Below are 20262 nucleotides of genomic sequence, written 5' to 3' on the forward strand. Positions count from 1 at the left end.
TCATTGCTTCCTGGGAAATCACTTTGGTGCAGAGACCAGCTCACAACGCATGGAGGACATATGTAAGTCTAATTTACGAGCTTCCACTTTCTGTGTTTTAACATCAATGCAGTTCTATTGTTCTCCAGTAACATTCTGAACAACAGGTAGGTAGGTCTCTGTCAACCACTTATTTTGATTAAATACATTTTTAAAGAATTATAATTTATACGTTGCTATGATTTCTCATCTCTGAACAGGTCATCAGATCCAGAAGTTGACAACCCAGTGAGCACTATACCAGAAAGACCAGAATCACAGAACACCCCTGGATCTGAGGTGACATCTATCTACGTTAGTGCTGGGAGACCAGCAGCAGCAGTGGAAGTCCACCACCCAGTGGACAAAGTGAGCACTTCACCAAAATAGAAGACTCAATCACAGTCCCCCCCAGCAACCAGCGGTACAAGAGCACCATCCAATAGAACGTGCGACTCAAACAAACTAAATTTGTTTGTGTGTTGATTAGCACAGTAAACATGATCCCAATTTTTGCTTCAAGATGCTGGCAATTTGAAAAAGTAGATTGTGCTGATTTATTGGCACATTGAACCATGCTTAATTTATTTATACGGACATATTTTTACACAGCTGCTACTCACTGTTTATTATCTATGCATAGTCACTTTACCCCTACCTAAATGTACATACTACCAATTTTGTTAATATATTTTGTTTAACCTTTACTTAACTAAGGTCAGTTAAGAACAAATTCTTACCTACAATGATGGCCTACACCGGCCAAACCCAGACAACGCTGGGCCAATTGTGCGTCGGCCTATCACGGCCGGTTGTGATACAGCCTGAAATTACCTCGACTAACCTGCACAACTTGGTACCGGTACCCCCTGTATATAGTTATTTTATTATACAACTTTTTTTTTTTTTTTTTACACATGGGAAAATTGTGAAGAAGAGAGCTGAAAAATACAAAAAAATATGTTAAGGCTAAACCATACAATAGCAATATAAAAATTGGTAAAATATCACAGCACACAATCAATCAATCAGGTAACCAATTAACCAATTAAGCAACCAATCAGTCATCTGAGTATATCATGTTTTTTCTGTAACAATTGTTCTGATATATACTGTACTGTATGTCTAATTATTAATAAGACGAGAAGACATATTTACAAATCTATTAACTTCTGTCACATCCAGCTGGTTGTATGAAGAACTACAGAAGTAAGACAGTCAATTATCAAATCAAATGTATTTATACAGCTCTTCTTACATCAGCTGATATCTCAAAGTGCTCTAAAGAAACCCAGCCGAAAACCCCAAACAGCAAGCAATGCAGGTGTAGAAGCACAGTGGCTAGGAAAAACTCCCTAGAAAGGCCAAAACCTAGGAAGAAACCTGGAGAGGAACCAGGCTATGAGGGGTGGCCAGTCCTCTTCTGGCTGTGCCGCGTGGAGATCATAACAGAACATGGCCAAGATGTTCAAATGTTTATTAATGACCAGTATGGTCAAATACTGTTCACACTGCTATGCTTTATCTTGGCCAGGTTGCAGTTGCAAATGAGAACTTGTTCTCAACTAGCTTACCTGGTTAAATAAAGGTGAAATAAAAATAAATAAAATAAATAATATTCACAGTAGTTGTCAAGGGTGCAACAAGTCAGCACCTCAGGAGTAAATGTCAGTTGGCTTTTCATAGCCGATCATTCAGAGTATCTCTACCGCTCCTGCTGTCTCTAGAGAGTTGAAAACAGCAGGTCTGGGACAGGTAGCACGTCTGGGGAACAGGTCAGGATTCCATAGCCGCAGGCAGAACACTTGAATTTGGAGCAGCAGCATGGCCAGGTGGACTGGGGACAGCAAGGAGTCATCATGCCAGGTAGTCCCGAGGCATGGTCCTAGGGCTCAGGTCCTCCGAGAGAGAGAAAGAGAGAAAGAGAGAATTAGAGAGAGCATACTTAAATCTTAAATTCACACAGGACACCAGATAAGACAGGAGAAGTACTCCAGAAATAACAGACTGACTCTAGCCCCCAGACACATAATCTACTGCAGCATAAATACTGGAGGCTGAGACAGGAGGGGTCAGGAGACACTGTGGCCCCATCCGATGATACCCCCGGACAGGGCCAAACAGGCAGGATATAACCCCACCCACTTTGCCAAAGCACTGCCTCCACACCACTAGAGGGATATCTTCAACCATCGACTTACCATCGTGAGAAAAGGCCGAGTATAGCCCACAAAGATCTCCGCCACAGCACAACCCAAGTCGGGGGGGGACAGGAAGACAGGAAGATCACGTCAGTGACTCAACCCACTCAAGTGACGCACCCCTCCTATGGAAGGGAAGAGCACCAGTGGAAGAGCACCAGTAAGCCAGTGACTCAGCCCCTGTAATAGGGTTAGAGGCAGAGAATCCCAGTGGAGAGAGGGGAACCGGCCAGGCAAAGACAGCAAGGGCGGTTCGTTGCTCCAGAGCCTTTCCGTTCACCTTCACACTCCTGGGCCAGACTACACTCAATCATATGACCCACTGAAGAGATGAGTCTTCAGTAAAGACTTAAAGGTTGAGACCGAGTCTGCGTCAAACACAGCAAATTTTGAACATTTAGGTCATTCAATTTTTATTTATGTATTACTTCATGTCTAATTCCATCTATTAGACCTGCACATAGAAATACATATATAAAAACAGCTGAATTAATGAATCCCATTGTTACAAATAAATCTGTAAAAACAGCTGAATTAATGAATCCCATTGTTACAAATAAATCTGTAAAAACAGCTGAATTAATGAATACCATTGTTACAAACAAATATGTAAAAACAGCTGAATTAATGAATCCCATTGTTACCAACAAATCTGTAAAAACAGCTGAATTAATGAATCCCATTGTTACGAATAAATCTGTAAAAACAACTCAATTAATGAATCCCAATGTTACAAATAAATCTGTAAAAACAGCTGAATTATTGAATCCCATTGTTACAAATAAATCTGTAAAAACAGCTGAATTAATGAATACCATTGTTACAAATAAATCTGTAAAAACAGCTGAATTAATGAATCCCATTGTTACGAATAAATCTGTAAAAACAACTGAATTAATGAATCCCATTGTTACAAATAAATCTGTAAAAACAACTGAATTAATGAATCCCATTGTTACAAATAAATCTGTAAAAACAACTGAATTAATGAATCCCATTGTTACAAATAAATCTGTAAAAACAGCTGAATTAATGAATCCCATTGTTACAAATAAATCTGTAAAAACAGCTGAATTAATGAATCCCATTGTTACAAATAAATCTGTAAAAACAGCTGAATTAATGAATCCCATTGTTACAAATAAATCTGTAAAAACAGCTGAATTAATGAATCCCATTGTTACAAATAAATCTGTAAAAACAGCTGAATTAATGAATCCCATTGTTACAAATAAATCTGTAAAAACAGCTGAATTAATGAATCCCATTGTTACAAATAAATCTGTAAAAACAGCTGAATTAATGAATCCCATTGTTACAAATAAATCTGTAAAAACAGCTGAATTAATGAATCCCATTGTTACAAATAAATCTGTAAAAACAGCTGAATAAATGAATCCCATTGTTACAAATAAATCTGTAAAAACAGCTGAATTAATGAATCCCATTGTTACAAATAAATCTGTAAAAACAGCTGAATTAATGAATCCCATTGTTACAAATAAATCTGTAAAAACAGCTGAATAAATGAATCCCATTGTTACAAATAAATCTGTAAAAACAGCTGAATAAATGAATCCCATTGTTACAAATAAATCTGTAAAAACAACTGAATTAATGAATCCCATTGTTACAAATAAATCTGTAAAAACAGCTGAATTAATGAATCCCATTGTTACAAATAAATCTGTAAATCAACTGAATAAAAAAATGTAATCCTATTGTTAGAAATACAACCTAGATACATTTTCCTGAATAGAAGGTTGAGATGACAGTCTAAACCTTACAGGCTAACCCATGCAGGCTAAACCATGCAGGCTTTCTAATACTACTGCATTGATCTGTATATCTAATTATTCACTAAAATGCACTAATTGTAGGTCACTGTGGACAAGACCGTTTGTTAATTGACTAAAATATCAAATTTTACAATGGAAAGCATATTTACCAATATAAGTTACATCCATATCAGTAGGATCTGTCAGATCCAGCTGGCTATGTGGAGGAACTACACAGGTATGACATTCAATTATAGCTAAAAGCAGAAGTATTTGTTGTGTGGACACAAGCTCAAATGAAGGTAATACTCTGCATTAATCAAAATGACATATGACAAGCTCAGTCCAGCAATACATTCTTAGAAAAAAAGTGGCTATATATTGTCTGTCCCCATAGGAGAACCATTTGAAGTAGTGCTTTTGGTTCCAGGTAGAACCCTTTCAACAGAGATCTTCATCTACACGGAACCCAATAGTGGTCTACCTGGAGTCAAAAAGGCTTCTACTTGGAGTCAAAAATCATTCTCCTATGGGGACACCCGAAAACCCCTTTTGGAACCTTTTCTTCTAAGAGTGTAGGTTTGGTCTGTGTCTAGAAAATGGGCCCTAAATACTTCCCAACAATACGGTGCCTTGTGCTGGTTACTCATTCAATACACTACATTTGGCTTCACTATAGAGTGCCTGCCCGACTTTCACAGACTGCACGACTCTCACAGATTCTCTTAGATGGTTCGACACATGGAAAGTCAAACCAACAATTTTTTTGTTTGTGGCAATTTTGACCAATTCGGACACAGTTTTCACCTTCACCTTTAGGCCCACGGTTATTTGGTTCGGCAAAGTCCCAGTACCTAGAAAAGGGAGAAGAGAACCTATTACTCCATACAGTATGTCCCAGAATAAATAAATATTTGCGACCAAATATATTGGCACCATGGATTTTTACAATTTGAATTTAGAAAATAAAGACAAATGGCATGGACAAAATGATTGGCAACCGGAGCTAGTACTTGGTTGCATAGCCTTTGGCCAAGATCACTCAAGACAAATGTTTCTTGAAGCCATCAATAATCTGATGCACCTTTCGACTGGCAATTTGGCCCAGTATATAGCAACAAACTGCTCTAATTCTTCAATTTGAGGGGTGCCCCCCACCAAGTGCTGTTTTCTGCTCTCGCCATAGGTTATGGATGTGATTCAGATCTGGACTCTTCTTTGGCCACAAACAAACAAAACTACATTTGAGTTACAGATCAGCACTGTGTTTACCGATGACCAAATTAAGCATTCAATGAAAATAACACCCTCCCTACAATCAAACATGGGGGAGGTTTGCATCTCGTCCTGGGGGCCTTGAACATGTGCAAGGCATCATGAAATCAGCAGATTATCAAGGAGTTTTGAAGTCCAATGTTAAACCGTGTGTCCAAAAACTGGGTCTCCATTGAAGGTTGTGGGTCTTCCAGCAGGACTACGGCCTCAAACACACATCAAAAGCACCCAGAAATGGTTCAAGAAGAAACGCTGGACTGTTCTAAAGTGGCCAGCAATGAGTCCAGATCTGAATCACATCCAAAATTAATTGGCGATACCCTCCCAATTTTTTAAAATTGTCACCGGATAGGTGTAGTGAAATGTGTTGTTATACAGGGTCAGCTATAGTAGTACGCTGGAAATGAAGCTCAAAGGCTGTGTGTGCGTACGTGTGTGTGTGTGTGTGTGTGTGTGTGTGTGTGTGTGTGTGTGTGTGTGTGTGTAGATGTGTGAATGTATGCCTTAAAAACATCCTTACTTGATGTTCTCATTAAGAGTTGTACTGTCCATCCACACCCACAATCCCTCTTGCTTCTCATCTGTCAGTCCAATCCAGGGGCTGTGTTCATAAGGATCAATTCCCAGTGCTACCACTCTCTGTTTTATAAACTCCTATGGAGAAAACCACGTTAGTCAACCAATGGACCAAAGGTTCTCATCCTGATGTTCTCATACTATTCTATATAAAGTATATTTTTAACTTGAAGAGCAAGAACCCTGTCTGCTTTCCACTCAAGTCAACCAATGGAGACAGACATGCAAAACACAGAGAGACACTTAAAGAAGGCCGTATCCTAACTTGAAGTCTGCCCTTTATATGAGAGTCAAGTAGCAGTTAATTATACTAAATGACCAAAAGTATGTGGACACCTGCTCGTCAAACATCTCATTCCAAAATCATGGGCATTAATTTGGACTTGGTCCTCCCTTTGCTTCTATAATAGCCTCCACTCTTCTGGGAAGGCTTTCCACTAGATGTTGGAACATTGCTGTGGGGACTTACTTCCATTAAGCCACAAGAGCCTTAATGAGGTCAGGCACTGATGTTGGGCGATTAGGCCTGGCTTGCAGTCGACATTCCAATTAATCCCAAAGGTGTTCGATGGGGTTGAGGTTAGGGCTCTGAGCAGGCTTGTCAAGTTCTTCCACACCAATCTCGACAAACCATTTCTGTACGGACCTCACTTTGTGCATGGGGGCATTGACATACTGAAACAGGAAAGGGCCTTCCCCAAACTGTAGCCACAAAGTTGGAAGCACAAAATTGTTTACAATGTCATTGTATTCTGTAGCTTTAAGATTTCCCTTCACTGGAACTAAGGGGCCTAGCCCAAACCATGAAAAACAGCCCCAGATTTGACAGTTGGCACCGTGCATTGAGGCAGGTAGCGATCTCCTGGCATCCACCAAACGCATATTCGTCCGGACTGCTATGCGCTTCAACAATCTGCGGTCCTGTTCTGTGAGCTTGTGTGACCTACCACTTCGCGGCTGAGCCACTGTTGCTCCTAGACATTTCCACTTCACAATAACAGCAGTCACAGTTGACCAGGGCAGCCTTAGCAGGGCAAAAATGGAACTGACTTGTTGGAAAGGTGGCATCCTATGAAGGTGCCACGTTGAAAGTCTGAGCTCTTCAGTAAGGCCATTCAACTGCCAATGTTTGTCTATGGAGGTTGCATGGCTGTGTAATCGATTTTATACACCTGTCAGCAACGGGTGTGGCTGAAATAGACATATTGACTAACTTGAAGGGGTGTCCATGTCCTTTTGTATATATAGTGTACTACACCTCCAATCTTACCTGCTCCTGGTGACTCTCTATGATGACCAGGTGTCCTCCATCGTGGATGCAGGCGTACTGACTCTGTTCCCAGGTCATTTTTTCTTTAGAGAAGTAGTAACATGATCCATTGTAGAACTCCCAGCCAGGAGAACACAGCTGACTGGTATTACATCTCTTCTGATTCCCTGTAAAAGAGAGAGGAGAGACAAGAACACACAAGAAGACAAGGAGACAAGAGACATTGAGATGCGATTTGTATTTGATGACTTACAGTACTACAGTATATACTATATTTATATGTACAGTGCCTTGCGAAAGTATTCGGCCCCCTTGAACTTTGCGACATTTCAGACTTCAAACATAAAGATATAAAACTGTACATTTATTGGATATTTCAAACTTTTTTAACAAATCAAAAACTGAAAAATTGGGCGTGCAAAATTATTCAGCCCCTTTACTTTCAGTGCAGCAAACTCTCTCCAGAAGTTCAGTGAGGATCTCTGAATGATCCAATGTTGACCTAAATGACTAATGATGATAAATACAATCCACCTGTGTGTAATCAAGTCTCCGTATAAATGCACCTGCACTGTGATAGTCTCAGAGGTCCGTCAAAAGCGCAGAGAGCATCATGAAGAACAAGGAACACACCAGGCAGGTCCGAGATACTGTTGTGAAGAAGTTTAAAGCCGGATTTGGATACAAAAAGATTTCCCAAGCTTTAAACATCCCAAGGAGCACTGTGCAAGCGATAATATTGAAATGGAAGGAGTATCAGACCACTGCAAATCTACCAAGACCTGGCCGTCCCTCTAAACTTTCAGCTCATACAAGGAGAAGACTGATCAGAGATGCAGCCAAGAGGCCCATGATCACTCTGGATGAACTGCAGAGATCTACAGCTGAGGTGGGAGACTCTGTCCATTGGACAACAATCAGTCGTATATTGCACAAATCTGGCCTTTATGGAAGAGTGGCAAGAAGAAAGCCATTTCTTAAAGATATCCATAAAAAGTGTCGTTTAAAGTTTGCCACAAGCCACCTGGGAGACACACCAAACAAAATTGAACTTTTTGTCAACAATGCAAAACGTTATGTTTGGCGTAAAAGCAACACAGCTCATCACCCTGAACACACCATCCCCACTGTCAAACATGGTGGTGGCAGCATCATGGTTTGGGCCTGCTTTTCTTCAGCAGGGACAGGGAAGATGGTTAAAATTGATGGGAAGATGGATGAAGCCAAATACAGGACCATTCTGGAAGAAAACCTGATGGAGTCTGCAAAAGACCTGAGACTGGGACGGAGATTTGTCTTCCAACAAGACAATGATCCAAAACATAAAGCAAAATCTACAATGGAATGGTTCAAAAAATAAACATATCCAGGTGTTAGAATGGCCAAGTCAAAGTCCAGACCTGAATCCAATCGAGAATCTGTGGAAACAACTGAAAACTGCTGTTCACAAATGCTCTGTCATGTACTGTCATGTTGTGTCTTGTCTCTGTCCTTTCCCTTCACCCTGTCTCCCTCTGCTGGTCGTTGTTAGGTTACCTTTTCTCCCCCGCTTTCCCCCAGCTGTTCCTTGTCTCCTCTAACTACCCATTCACCCCGTTTCCCACCTGTTCCCTTTTTCCCTCTGATTAGGTCCCTATATCTCTCTCTGTTTCTGTTCCTGTCCTTGTCGGATTCTTGTTTGTTGTGTTTCATGCCTGAGCCAGACTATCGTCATGTTTGCTGTAACCTTGTCCTGTCCTGTCGGAATCTGCCGGTCTATCTGAGCCTACCTATGTTTGGTTATTAAAGAAGCTCTGTTTAAGTTAGTTCGCTTTTGGGTCCTCATTCACTCACCATAACAGAAGAATCCGACCAAGAATGGACCCAGCGACTTCGGATCCTCTCCACTCAGCCGTCGGGATCCAGGGAGCGATGCTAGGCAGACACGAGCAGGAAGTGTCTGCTGCTCGACATGCCGTTGAGACCCTGGCCACCCAAGTCTCCAACCTCACAGAACAGGTTCACCATCTCCGCCTCGATCCACCGGCCACTTCCAGGGCTTTCGAATCTCCGGAGCCCAGAATCAATAACCCGCCGTGTTACTCTGGGGAGCCCACTGAATGCCGCTCGTTCCTCACCCAGTGTGATATTGTGTTTTCTCTCCAGCCCAACACTTACTCCAGGAGCACTGCTCGTGTCGCCTACGTCATATCTCTCCTTATTGGACGGGCTCGTGAGTGGGGCACGGCAATCTGGGAGGCAAGGGCTGAGTGTACTAACCAGTATCAGGACTTTAAGGAGGAGATGATACGGGTTTTTGATCGATCTGTTTTTGGGGAGGAGGCTTCCAGGGCCCTGTCTTCCCTATGTCAAGGCAATCGATCCATAACAGACTACTCTATTGAGTTTCGCACTCTTGCTGTCTCCAGTGGCTGGAACGAGCCGGCCTTGCTCGCTCGTCTTCTGGAGGGTTTCCGCGCAGAGGTAAAGGATGAGATTCTCTCCCGGGAGGTTCCTTCCAGCGTGGATTCCTTGATTGAACTCGCTATTCGCATTGAGCGACGGGTTGATCTTCGTCACCGAGCTCGTGGAAAGGAGCTCGCGCTCTCCGTCGCCTCCCTCTCCGCATCACTACCATCTTCCTCTGCCGGCTCGGGTGCTGAGCCCATGCAGCTGGGAGGTATCCGCATCTCGACTAAGGAGAGGGAACGGAGAATCACCAACCGCCTCTGTCTCTATTGCGGTTCCGCTGGTCATTTTGTCACTTCATGTCCAGTAAAAGGCCAGAGCTCGTCAGTAAGCGGAGGGCTACTGGTGAGCGCTACTACTCCTGTCTCTCCTTCAAGATCCTGCACTACCTTGTCGGTCCATCTACGCTGGACCGGTTCGTCAGCTTCCTGCAGTGCCTTAATAGACTCTGGGGCGGAGGGCTGTTTTATGGACGAGACCTGGGCTCGGGAACATGACATTCCTCTCAGACAGTTAAAGGAGCCCACGGCCTTGTTCGCCCTGGATGGTAGTCCTCTCCCCAGGATTCAGCGTGAGACGCTACCTTTAACCCTCACTGTTTCTGGTAATCATAGTGAAACCATTTCTTTTTTAATTTTTCGTTCACCTTTTACACCTGTTGTTTTGGGCCATCCCTGGCTAGTTTGTCATAATCCTTCCATTAATTGGTCTAGTAATTCTATCCTCTCCTGGAACGTCTCTTGTCATGTGAAATGTTTAATGTCTGCTATCCCTCCTGTTTCCTCTGTCTCTTCTTCACAGGAGGAGCCTGGTGATTTGACAGGGGTGCCGGAGGAATATCACGATCTGCGCACGGTGTTCAGTCGGTCCAGGGCCACCTCTCTTCCTCCACACCGGTCGTATGATTGTAGTATTGATCTCCTTCCGGGAACCACCCCCCCCCGGGGTAGACTATACTCTCTGTCGGCTCCCGAACGTAAGGCTCTCGAAGATTATTTGTCTGTAGCTCTTGACGCCGGTACCATAGTCCCCTCCTCCTCTCCCGCCGGAGCGGGGTTTTTTTTTGTCAAGAAGAAGGACGGGTCTCTGCGCCCCTGCATAGATTATCGAGGGCTGAATGACATAACAGTGAAGAATCGTTATCCGCTTCCTCTTATGTCTTCAGCCTTCGAGATCCTGCAGGGAGCCAGGTTTTTCACTAAGTTGGACCTTCGTAACGCTTACCATCTCGTGCGCATCAGGGAGGGGGACGAGTGGAAGACGGCGTTTAACACTCCGTTAGGGCACTTTGAATACCGGGTTCTTCCTTTCGGCCTCGCTAACGCTCCAGCTGTCTTTCAGGCATTAGTCAATGATGTCCTGAGAGACATGCTGAACATCTTTGTTTTCGTTTACCTTGACGATATCCTGATTTTTTCACCGTCACTCCAGATTCATGTTCAGCACGTTCGACGTGTCCTCCAGCGCCTTTTAGAGAATTGTCTTTTTGTGAAGGCTGAGAAGTGCACTTTTCATGCCTCCTCCGTCACATTTCTCGGTTCTGTTATTTCCGCTGAAGGCATTAAGATGGATCCCGCTAAGGTCCAAGCTGTCATTGATTGGCCCGTCCCTAAGTCACGCGTCGAGCTGCAGCGCTTTCTCGGCTTCGCGAACTTCTATCGTCGTTTCATCCGTAATTTCGGTCAGGTGGCAGCTCCTCTCACAGCCCTTACTTCTGTCAAGACGTGCTTTAAGTGGTCCGTTTCCGCCCAGGGAGCTTTTGATCTCCTCAAGAATCGTTTTACATCCGCTCCTATCCTTGTTACACCTGACGTCTCTAGACAGTTCGTTGTCGAGGTTGACGCGTCAGAGGTGGGCGTGGGAGCCATCCTTTCTCAGCGCTCCCTCTCTGACGACAAGGTCCACCCATGCGCGTATTTTTCTCATCGCCTGTCGCCGTCGGAACGTAACTATGATGTGGGTAACCGCGAACTGCTCGCCATCCGGTTAGCCCTAGGCGAATGGCGACAGTGGTTGGAGGGGGCGACCGTTCCTTTTGTCGTTTGGACTGACCATAGGAACCTTGAGTACATCCGTTCTGCCAAACGACTTAATGCGCGTCAGGCGCGTTGGGCGCTGTTTTTCGCTCGTTTCGAGTTCGTGATTTCTTATCGTCCGGGCTCTAAGAACACCAAGCCTGATGCTTTGTCTCGTCTCTTCAGTTCTTCAGTAGCCTCCACTGACCCCGAGGGGATTCTCCCTGAGGGGCGTGTTGTCGGGTTGACTGTCTGGGGAATTGAGAGGCAGGTAAAACAAGCGCTCACTCACACTCCGTCGCCGCGCGCTTGTCCTAGGAACCTTCTTTTCGTTCCCGTTCCTACTCGTCTGGCCGTTCTTCAGTGGGCTCACTCTGCCAAGTTAGCCGGCCACCCTGGCGTTCGGGGTACGCTTGCTTCCATTCGCCAGCGTTTTTGGTGGCCCACCCGGGAGCATGACACGCGTCGTTTCGTGGCTGCTTGTTCGGTCTGCGCGCAGACTAAGTCCGGTAACTCTCCTCCTGCCGGCCGTCTCAGGCCGCTTCCTATTCCCTCTCGACCGTGGTCTCACATCGCCTTAGATTTTGTCACCGGACTGCCTTCGTCAGCGGGGAAGACTGTTATTCTTACGGTTGTCGATAGGTTCTCTAAGGCGGCTCATTTCATTCCCCTTGCTAAGCTTCCTTCTGCTAAAGAGACGGCACAAATCATCATCGAGAATGTTTTCAGAATTCATGGCCTTCCGTCAGACGTCGTTTCGGACAGAGGTCCGCAATTCACGTCTCAATTTTGGAGGGAGTTTTGCCGTTTGATTGGGGCTTCCGTCAGTCTCTCTTCCGGCTTTCACCCCCAGTCTAACGGTCAAGCAGAACGGGCCAATCAGACTATTGGTCGCATCTTACGCAGTCTTTCTTTTCGTAACCCTGCGTCTTGGTCAGAACAGCTCCCCTGGGCAGAATACGCCCACAACTCGCTTCCTTCGTCTGCGACCGGGCTATCTCCTTGTCAGAGTAGCCTCGGGTACCAGCCTCCGCTGTTCTCATCTCAGTTCGCCGAGTCCAGCGTCCCCTCCGCTCAGGCTTTTGTCCAACGTTGCGAGCGCACCTGGAAGAGGGTCAGGTCTGCACTTTGCCGTTATAGGACGCAGACTGTGAGGGCTGCTAATAAGCGTAGAACTAAGAGTCCTAGATATTGTCGCGGTCAGAGAGTTTGGCTCTCCACTCAGAACCTTCCCCTTAAGACGGCTTCTCGCAAGTTGACCCCGCGGTTCATTGGTCCGTTCCGTATTTCTCGGGTCATTAATCCTGTCGCAGTTCGACTTCTTCTTCCGCGATACCTTCGTCGCGTCCACCCGGTCTTCCATGTCTCCTGCATCAAGCCCGTCCTTCGCGCCCCCGCTCGTCTCCCCCCCCCCCCCCCATCCTTGTCGAGGGCGCACCCATCTACAGGGTCCGTAGAATTTTGGACATGCGTCCTCGGGGCCGTGGTCACCAGTACCTCGTAGATTGGGAGTGGTACGGTCCTGAGGAGAGGAGTTGGGTTCCCTCTCGGGACGTGCTGGACCGTGCGCTGATCGAGGATTTCCTCCGTTGCCGCCAGGTTTCCTCCTCGAGTGCGCCAGGAGGCGCTCGGTGAGTGGGGGGGTACTGTCATGTACTGTCATGTTGTGTCTTGTCTCTGTCCTTTCCCTTCACCCTGTCTCCCTCTGCTGGTCGTTGTTAGGTTACCTTTTCTCCCCCGCTTTCCCCCAGCTGTTCCTTGTCTCCTCTAACTACCCATTCACCCCGTTTCCCACCTGTTCCCTTTTTCCCTCTGATTAGGTCCCTATATCTCTCTCTGTTTCTGTTCCTGTCCTTGTCGGATTCTTGTTTGTTGTGTTTCATGCCTGAGCCAGACTATCGTCATGTTTGCTGTAACCTTGTCCTGTCCTGTCGGAATCTGCCGGTCTATCTGAGCCTACCTATGTTTGGTTATTAAAGAAGCTCTGTTTAAGTTAGTTCGCTTTTGGGTCCTCATTCACTCACCATAACATGCTCTCCATCCAACCTCACTGAGCTCGAGCTGTTTTGCAAGGAGGAATGGGAAAAATTGTCAGTCTCTCGATGTGCAAAACTGATAGAGACATACCCCAAGCGACTTACAGCTGTAATCGCAGCAAAAGGTGGCGCTACAAAGTATTAACTTAAGGGGGCTGAATAATTTTGCACGCCCAATTTTTCAGTTTTTGATTTGTTAAAAAAGTTTGAAATATCCAATAAATGTCTTTCCACTTCATGATTGTGTCCCACTTGTTGTTGATTCTTCACAAAAAAATACAGTTTTATATCTTTATGTTTGAAGCCTGAAATGTGGCAAAAGGTCGCCAAGTTCAAGGGGGCCGAATACTTTCGCAAGGCACTGTATATCCAGGATATACAGTATAATACAGTATAATATTCAGTACTATAGTATGTCCTATACTTATATGTATATACAGTAAATACAGCATAATAATATAAGTACAATATAATACAGTATAATTTTCAAAACTACAATATATGGTAGTACTATATGGCAGTATATTATAACTGTTCATGAGGCATCCACTTTAGTACTCTCATGCATGGGAGGAGGATAGAACTAACCTTGGATGGTTGCCAGGAGATCTTTGACCCTAGTAAGGTTGGCATTACAGTCTTGTAGCTCTGAGGATAACAGGTCTCTCTGGACTGAGAACAGAATAGATTGATATCTTATTAGAAGATTTTTCCTATCTTAATCTTTTGTTTTTATTGGCCAGTCTGAGATATGGCTTTTTCTTTGCAACTCTGCCTAGAAGGCCAGCATCCCGGAGTCGCCTCTTCACTGTTGACCTTGAGACTGGTGTTTGAGGGTACTATTTAATGAAGCTGCCAGTTGAGGACTTGTGTGGTGTCTGTTTCTCAAACTAGACACTCTAATGTACTTGTCCTCGTGCTCAGTTCGGCACCGGGACCTCCCACTCCTCTTTCTATTCTGGTTAGAATCAGTTTGCGCTGTTCTGTGAAGGGAGTAATACACAGCGTTGTAAGAGATCTTCCGTTTCTTGGCAATTTCTCGCATGGCCTTCATTTCTCTGAACAAGAATAGACTGACGAGTTTCAGAGGAAAGGGTTTTGTTTCTGGCCATTTTGAGCCTGTAATCGAACCCACAAAGGCCGATGCTCCAGTTGAATAGTTTTCATCTGTGCTAACATAATTGCAAAAGGGTTTTCTAATGATCAATTATCCTTTTAAATTGTAAACTTGGACTATCTAACACAACGTGCCATTGGAACACAGGAGTGATGGTTGCTGATAATGGGCCTCTGTACGCCAATGTAGATATTCCATAAAAAAATCTGTAGTTTCCAGCTACAATAGTCATTTACAACATTAACAATGTCTACACTGTATTTCTGATCAATTTGAGGTTATGTTAATAATAGACACATTTTTTTCTAAGTAACGCCAAACGTTTGAACGGTAGTGTATATATTATTTAAAATATGCACAGTACCAGTCAAAAGTTTGGACACACCTACTCATTCAAGGGTTTATATTTCATTTTTAAAATTTTCTACATTGTAGAATAATAGTAAAGAAATTAAAACTATGAAAAAACACATATGAAATCATGTCATAACAAAAAAGTGTTAATCAAATCAAAATATATACATGTATTTTTTACACATATTTACCTTCATTATAAAATAACTGTTGAAATAAGGCCGTAATACAAAGGTATATATTTGACGAACAAAACATTTGAAGTACGAAATTGTCACGCCTGCTCCCGCTCCCCCACCCTGGCGCTCGAAGGCGCCAGGCTCCCCAGCATTACGCACTCCTGCCACCATCAGTACGCACACCTGCCTTTGCCCATTACGCGCATCAACGTATTATTGGACTCACCTGGACTCAATCACCTGTTTATTACCTCCCCTATATTTGTCAGTTCCCCATCTCTGTTCCCCCGCTGCTGCATTGATTGTCATTTGTTGCTGTTTCTGTCTTGCTCTTTGTCTGTTCCTAATTAAATGTCAACTCCCCGTACCTGCTTCTCGTCTCCAGCGTCGGTCCTTACACAAAATGACTTTCCAATACACTTCCCCACACTGATATGACTAGGTTTCCATTAGGGCCTCTGCTTCCTCATATACATTACAATGGTAGCACTTCACCACACTTATATGACTAGGTTTCCATTAGGGCCTCTGCTTCCTAATAGACATTACAATGGTAGCATATACAATATTCAAATAACATGTTTTTGGGAAGCAATACTGCTGTAAATGTAATCCTGACCTTGATAACATGGAACTTTGTACTGAAATGAGAAGCTTGAGTTAAATTGGGTTCAACTTCCACTTTTAAACTTCACATGAATACTGAATGAATATATGATATTAATAGGAGTGTTGTGGCAGGTCAGTTGAGTCCTGTTCTAGACTACCTACTTGTTACGTTGTGGGTCTCATTCTGTAGTCTCTTATAGCTGTCTTGCAGTTCATGCAGTTTCCCTGTTATTAAAAGCACATCATGTGGAGGAATAACATGAATTTATTTACATATCTAACCATACAGTAAGAAAGTAAACCTTGTACAAACAAGAATGATCTATTATCTAACAATAGACCTATTCAAGTGAAACAATATTTTCTTTATATATTACAGTGAAATGGCGGTATTTTAATCTGAGCCAGTCCCCCATTGACAAATTGCATCTTAATGATTCATATGAAGGATTCTCTCAAACATTTATATAAGGGGTTGATCATGGGAATCACCTGTTAGATTCTCTTTCATCTGGGCAAAGCGAGCCCCCTCAGCTTGAAGACTAGTCATGTTGGAAGCATCTGGAACAGAGACAATAAGACACGATGGAGGGTTGTGGTTTTTCTCTTGTGTTTGTCACTATCTTACCAATCTGAAATGTACTGGTCTGGGTTGGCTTGGATATTTTCTTTGCACATTGTCATTTTCAGCAGAGTTCCAGGCCAGCAACTATGGTGGATGCATAACTAGTCCAGCTCAGCTCAGTAGTGTAAAAGGGTTCAGTTGTGTAAAAGGGTTCAGTAGTGTAAAAGGGTTCCGTTGTGTAAAAGGGTTCAGTAATGTTAAAGGGTTCAGTAGTGTAAAAGGGTTCAGTAGTGTAAAAGGGTTCAGTAGTGTAAAAGGGTTCAGTTGTGTAAAAGGGCTCAGTAGTGTAAAAGGGTTCAGTAATGTTAAAGGGTTCAGCAGTGTAAAAGGGTTCAGTAGTGTAAAAGGGTTCAGAAGTGTAAAATGGTTCGGTAGTGTAAAAGGGTTCACTAGTGTAAAAGGGTTCAGTTGTGTAAAAGGGTTCACTAGTGTAAAAGGGTTCAGTAGTGTAAAAGGGTTCACTAGTGTAAAAGGGTTCAGTTGTGTAAAAGGGTTCACTAGTGTAAAAGGGTTCAGTAGTGTAAAAGGGTTCAGTAGTGTACAAGGGTTCAGAAGTGTGAAAGGGTTCAGTAGTGTAAAGGGGTTCAGTAGTGTAAAATGGTTCAGTAGAATAAAAGGGTTCAGTAGTGTAAAAGGGTTCATCAGTGTAAAAGGTTCAGTAGTGTAAAAGGGTTCAGTAGTGTAAAAGGGTCAGGGTTCCGTATAATGGTTATATACTCACAGAGGATTCCCAGAGTGATCGCCAGGCCCAGCAGTAGAACACAGAGACACATCAGGGTCACCACGGGAACTCTCCCATACCCTCCCTCAGGGATTGTAGCCTTTGACCCCACTGGGGGAGTGGGGTCACTATTGCCATGGTCCCTTCCTGTAAAAGGAGTGGGTGTCAGAGATTAAAAGGTCATAAGGTTTGTTATATTCGGGGTAAACATTGAACATTGAGACATTAAAGACATGATAGATCAGACGCATAGTGAATACGAAATGGAAGAGACTGGGTTTTATGTCAGGAGGTGGTGGGTCTCTGCAGAAAGACAGAAGGCTTTGGAATGTGTTGGGTGGACGGGAGGAGACCACTGGATTGCTATAGGGGAAGCGGATGGACATCTGTGTATTAGGCGAAGGAGGAGTTGAGGTCAGGAGGTCAGGTCAGATCCCCTGAAGGAAGTAATAAGGGTTTATTATCCTAGTACCCTCTTCCCGTGGAACCATAAGATGTAAGGATTGGAGAGAAGGAGGAGTGTCCAAAGTGGAGTATATATACTTGTGTGACTTGTCTGAATTACAGCTGTAACGACCCTTTGGGAAGAATTAAACTTGGTTAAAGTTTCTCTGGTGTCTGTGAGTTATTTACTCTGAAAATTAGAGTTAATTAAGGGGTACTTAATGTAACCCTTAGCTAACTGTAACACAAATACATCTCACCTTTCCCAGGATCCTTCTGCTCACTAGCTCTACCTCCCGGTCTTTTAACCTCAGAGTATGTGATATCCTCTTCACGTTCGGCTACTCCTATGGTTACAGAGAGAGAGATGAAGAAAGAGATCATTTTTTTCACTTATTTTATACACATTCTCATACATATTATACATATTGCACCCCATGCGTGATTATATTGTTTCCCTAAAACCAACCCCATGGTGATTACCACCTATTAGAATTGTACCATTCTAGTTCCTCTCTCACAATTCACTATCTCAACATTCTATTAGAATTGTACCATTCTAGGGCCTCCCGGGTGGCGCAGTGGTTAAGGGCGCTGTACTGCTGTGCCATCAGAGTCCTGGGTTCGCGCCCAGGCTCTGTCGTAACCGGCCGCGACCGGGAGGTCCGTGGGGCGAAGCACAATTGGCCTAGCGTTGCCCGGGTTAGGGAGGGCTTGTCTCATCGCGCACCAGCGACTCTTGTGGCGGGCTGGGCGCAGTGTACGCTAGCCAAGGTGGCCAGGTGCACGGTGTTTCCTCCGGCGCATTGGTGCGGCTGGCTTCCGGGTTGGATGTGCGCTGTGTTAAAGAAGCAGCGGCTTGGTTGGTTGTGTATCGGAGGACGCATGACTTTCAACCTTCGTCTCTCCTGAGCCCGTACGGGAGTTGTAGCGATGAGACAAGATAGTAGCTACTACACAATTGGATACTACGAAATTGGGGAGAAAAAGGGGTAAAATTCAAAAAAAAAAAAAAAAAGAATTGTACCTAGTTCCTCTCTCACAATCCACTATCTCAACATTCTATTAGAATTGTACCATTCTAGTTCCTCTCTCACAATTTACTATTTCAACATTCTATTAGAAATGCAGTGTTCCCCTTTCACAATCAACTCTAACCACTGTTCACTGTTCTCTCTCAATCAACGATCTCAGCATTCTATTCTATACCGTACTCATTCCGCTCTCACAATCCGCTATCTCAATATTATTTTAGAAATATACCATTCTAGTACCTCTCTTACAATTCACTATCTCAACATTATATTAGAAAGATATCACTCTAGTTCTTCTTTAACAAACCACTATCTCCGCATTATTTCCTTTGAAATAAGTTACAGTCCCTTGACAGTCCCAACATGCAAATCACTTTATTAACTGTTAGGGTCACTAACCAAACTATACAATGTCTAATATTCTAATATTCTAATTCAACATATCTGAAGAAAAGCTGACATATTGTTATGAGAAATGAGGAAACACTTTAGGCCATAAACCAAATGTTACCAAATGTTACAGGTTGATACTCTCTGTCTGTCTGTCTGTCTGTCTGTCTGTCTGTCTGTCTGTCTGTCTGGAAGATGGTTGACAGTGTGAAATCCAACAGATACGTCCAGAGTGTGAAAACTCATTTAGATGGAACTGTCATATTCTCATGCCCTTTATATTGCACAAATACTGTACATATCCTTCAAAATAGGATTGTCTGTGGAGAACCATTGTTGAGGCCGTGTGGAATGTATTCAAAAGGAAATGAACGTGTCTGAAAGTCATAAATAAAACACAAACATTGCACTATATATAACTATGCTATAGTACATTCTAAAATAGATGCCCAGTGACTCATACACTACCACATGTTAAACATATAGTACTAATTCATATTAATAAGTACAATTACAAAAACACTTCAGAAAAGTTCATGTTGATCCCAACCTATAGCCCCTGGGTTTACACAGTTAATGTTCATGACACAACCATACAGTAAATCATCATCACTATAATTATAACCAGTTAACAAGTCTATACAGCCTTCTTCTGTTACTAACTCCTTGTTGAATTATGACATCTCCACCCTCGTCCCCCAATGTGATGAAATGTTGAAAACGAATAAAGCGATATAAATGAGAGAGAACTCACCATTAGAAACTGCACTTTCTGCTCCAGTATCTTGGTTCTGATGCCGAGTGAATGTAACATCGGAGTAGATGATTTCACCAGACATCATCACAGCTCTAAGTTCTCTTTCAGAGTGGGGACCAGAAGAGGAAGAAGGCCCTCATCACACACACTCACTCATTTAAATCCCACAAACACTCACACACTCAACCACACACACACTGGCAGTGCACAACAACAACTGTTATGGAATACACAGGATGTTATGCAAATAACATTCAGACACACACACACAAACATGTACGCACGAATGCCCGCACACACACTCACACGACCCAGGGGAATGATGAGGAACTGCAGTGGGGTAGGGAGGTGCAGTAAAAAACTCATATTCAGTTCCTATTTACCGCTGGGCTTCATTTGAATATGTGATAAACTA

General features: G+C 43.5%; 1 protein-coding gene across 1 annotated transcript; it reads right to left on the reverse strand.

Moving 5' to 3' along the window:
- Window positions 1-2600: 2600 nt before the first annotated feature.
- Window positions 2601-20184, reverse strand: LOC110531581 (uncharacterized). Its single transcript, XM_021614849.3, has 9 exons — window positions 19845-20184; window positions 17927-18013; window positions 17223-17369; window positions 16369-16437; window positions 16039-16101; window positions 14206-14289; window positions 7119-7285; window positions 5793-5926; window positions 2601-4851 (listed from the first exon to the last, which is right to left on the reverse strand). The coding sequence occupies exons 1-9, from the start codon at window positions 19930-19932 to the stop codon at window positions 4671-4673; spliced, it is 1020 nt and encodes a 339-aa protein (XP_021470524.3). The 5' UTR covers window positions 19933-20184; the 3' UTR covers window positions 2601-4670.
- Between the last annotated feature and the right edge of the window lie 78 nt (window positions 20185-20262).

Source organism: Oncorhynchus mykiss, chromosome 9 (assembly GCF_057628025.1).
Source record: "Oncorhynchus mykiss isolate SJ-2025 chromosome 9, ASM5762802v1, whole genome shotgun sequence".
Lineage (NCBI taxonomy): Eukaryota > Metazoa > Chordata > Actinopteri > Salmoniformes > Salmonidae > Oncorhynchus > Oncorhynchus mykiss.

Coding starts and splice junctions, on each gene's coding strand:
- LOC110531581 (XM_021614849.3), bottom strand. CDS start 19,932: ATGATGTCTGGTGAAATCATCTACTCCGATGTTACATTCACTCGGCAT. Junction 18,014..19,844: donor AGAAAGTGCAGTTTCTAATG/GTGAGTTCTCTC, acceptor CTGTAACCATAG/GAGTAGCCGAACGTGAAGAG. Junction 16,438..17,222: donor GATCACTCTGGGAATCCTCT/GTGAGTATATAA, acceptor TCTCTGTTCCAG/ATGCTTCCAACATGACTAGT.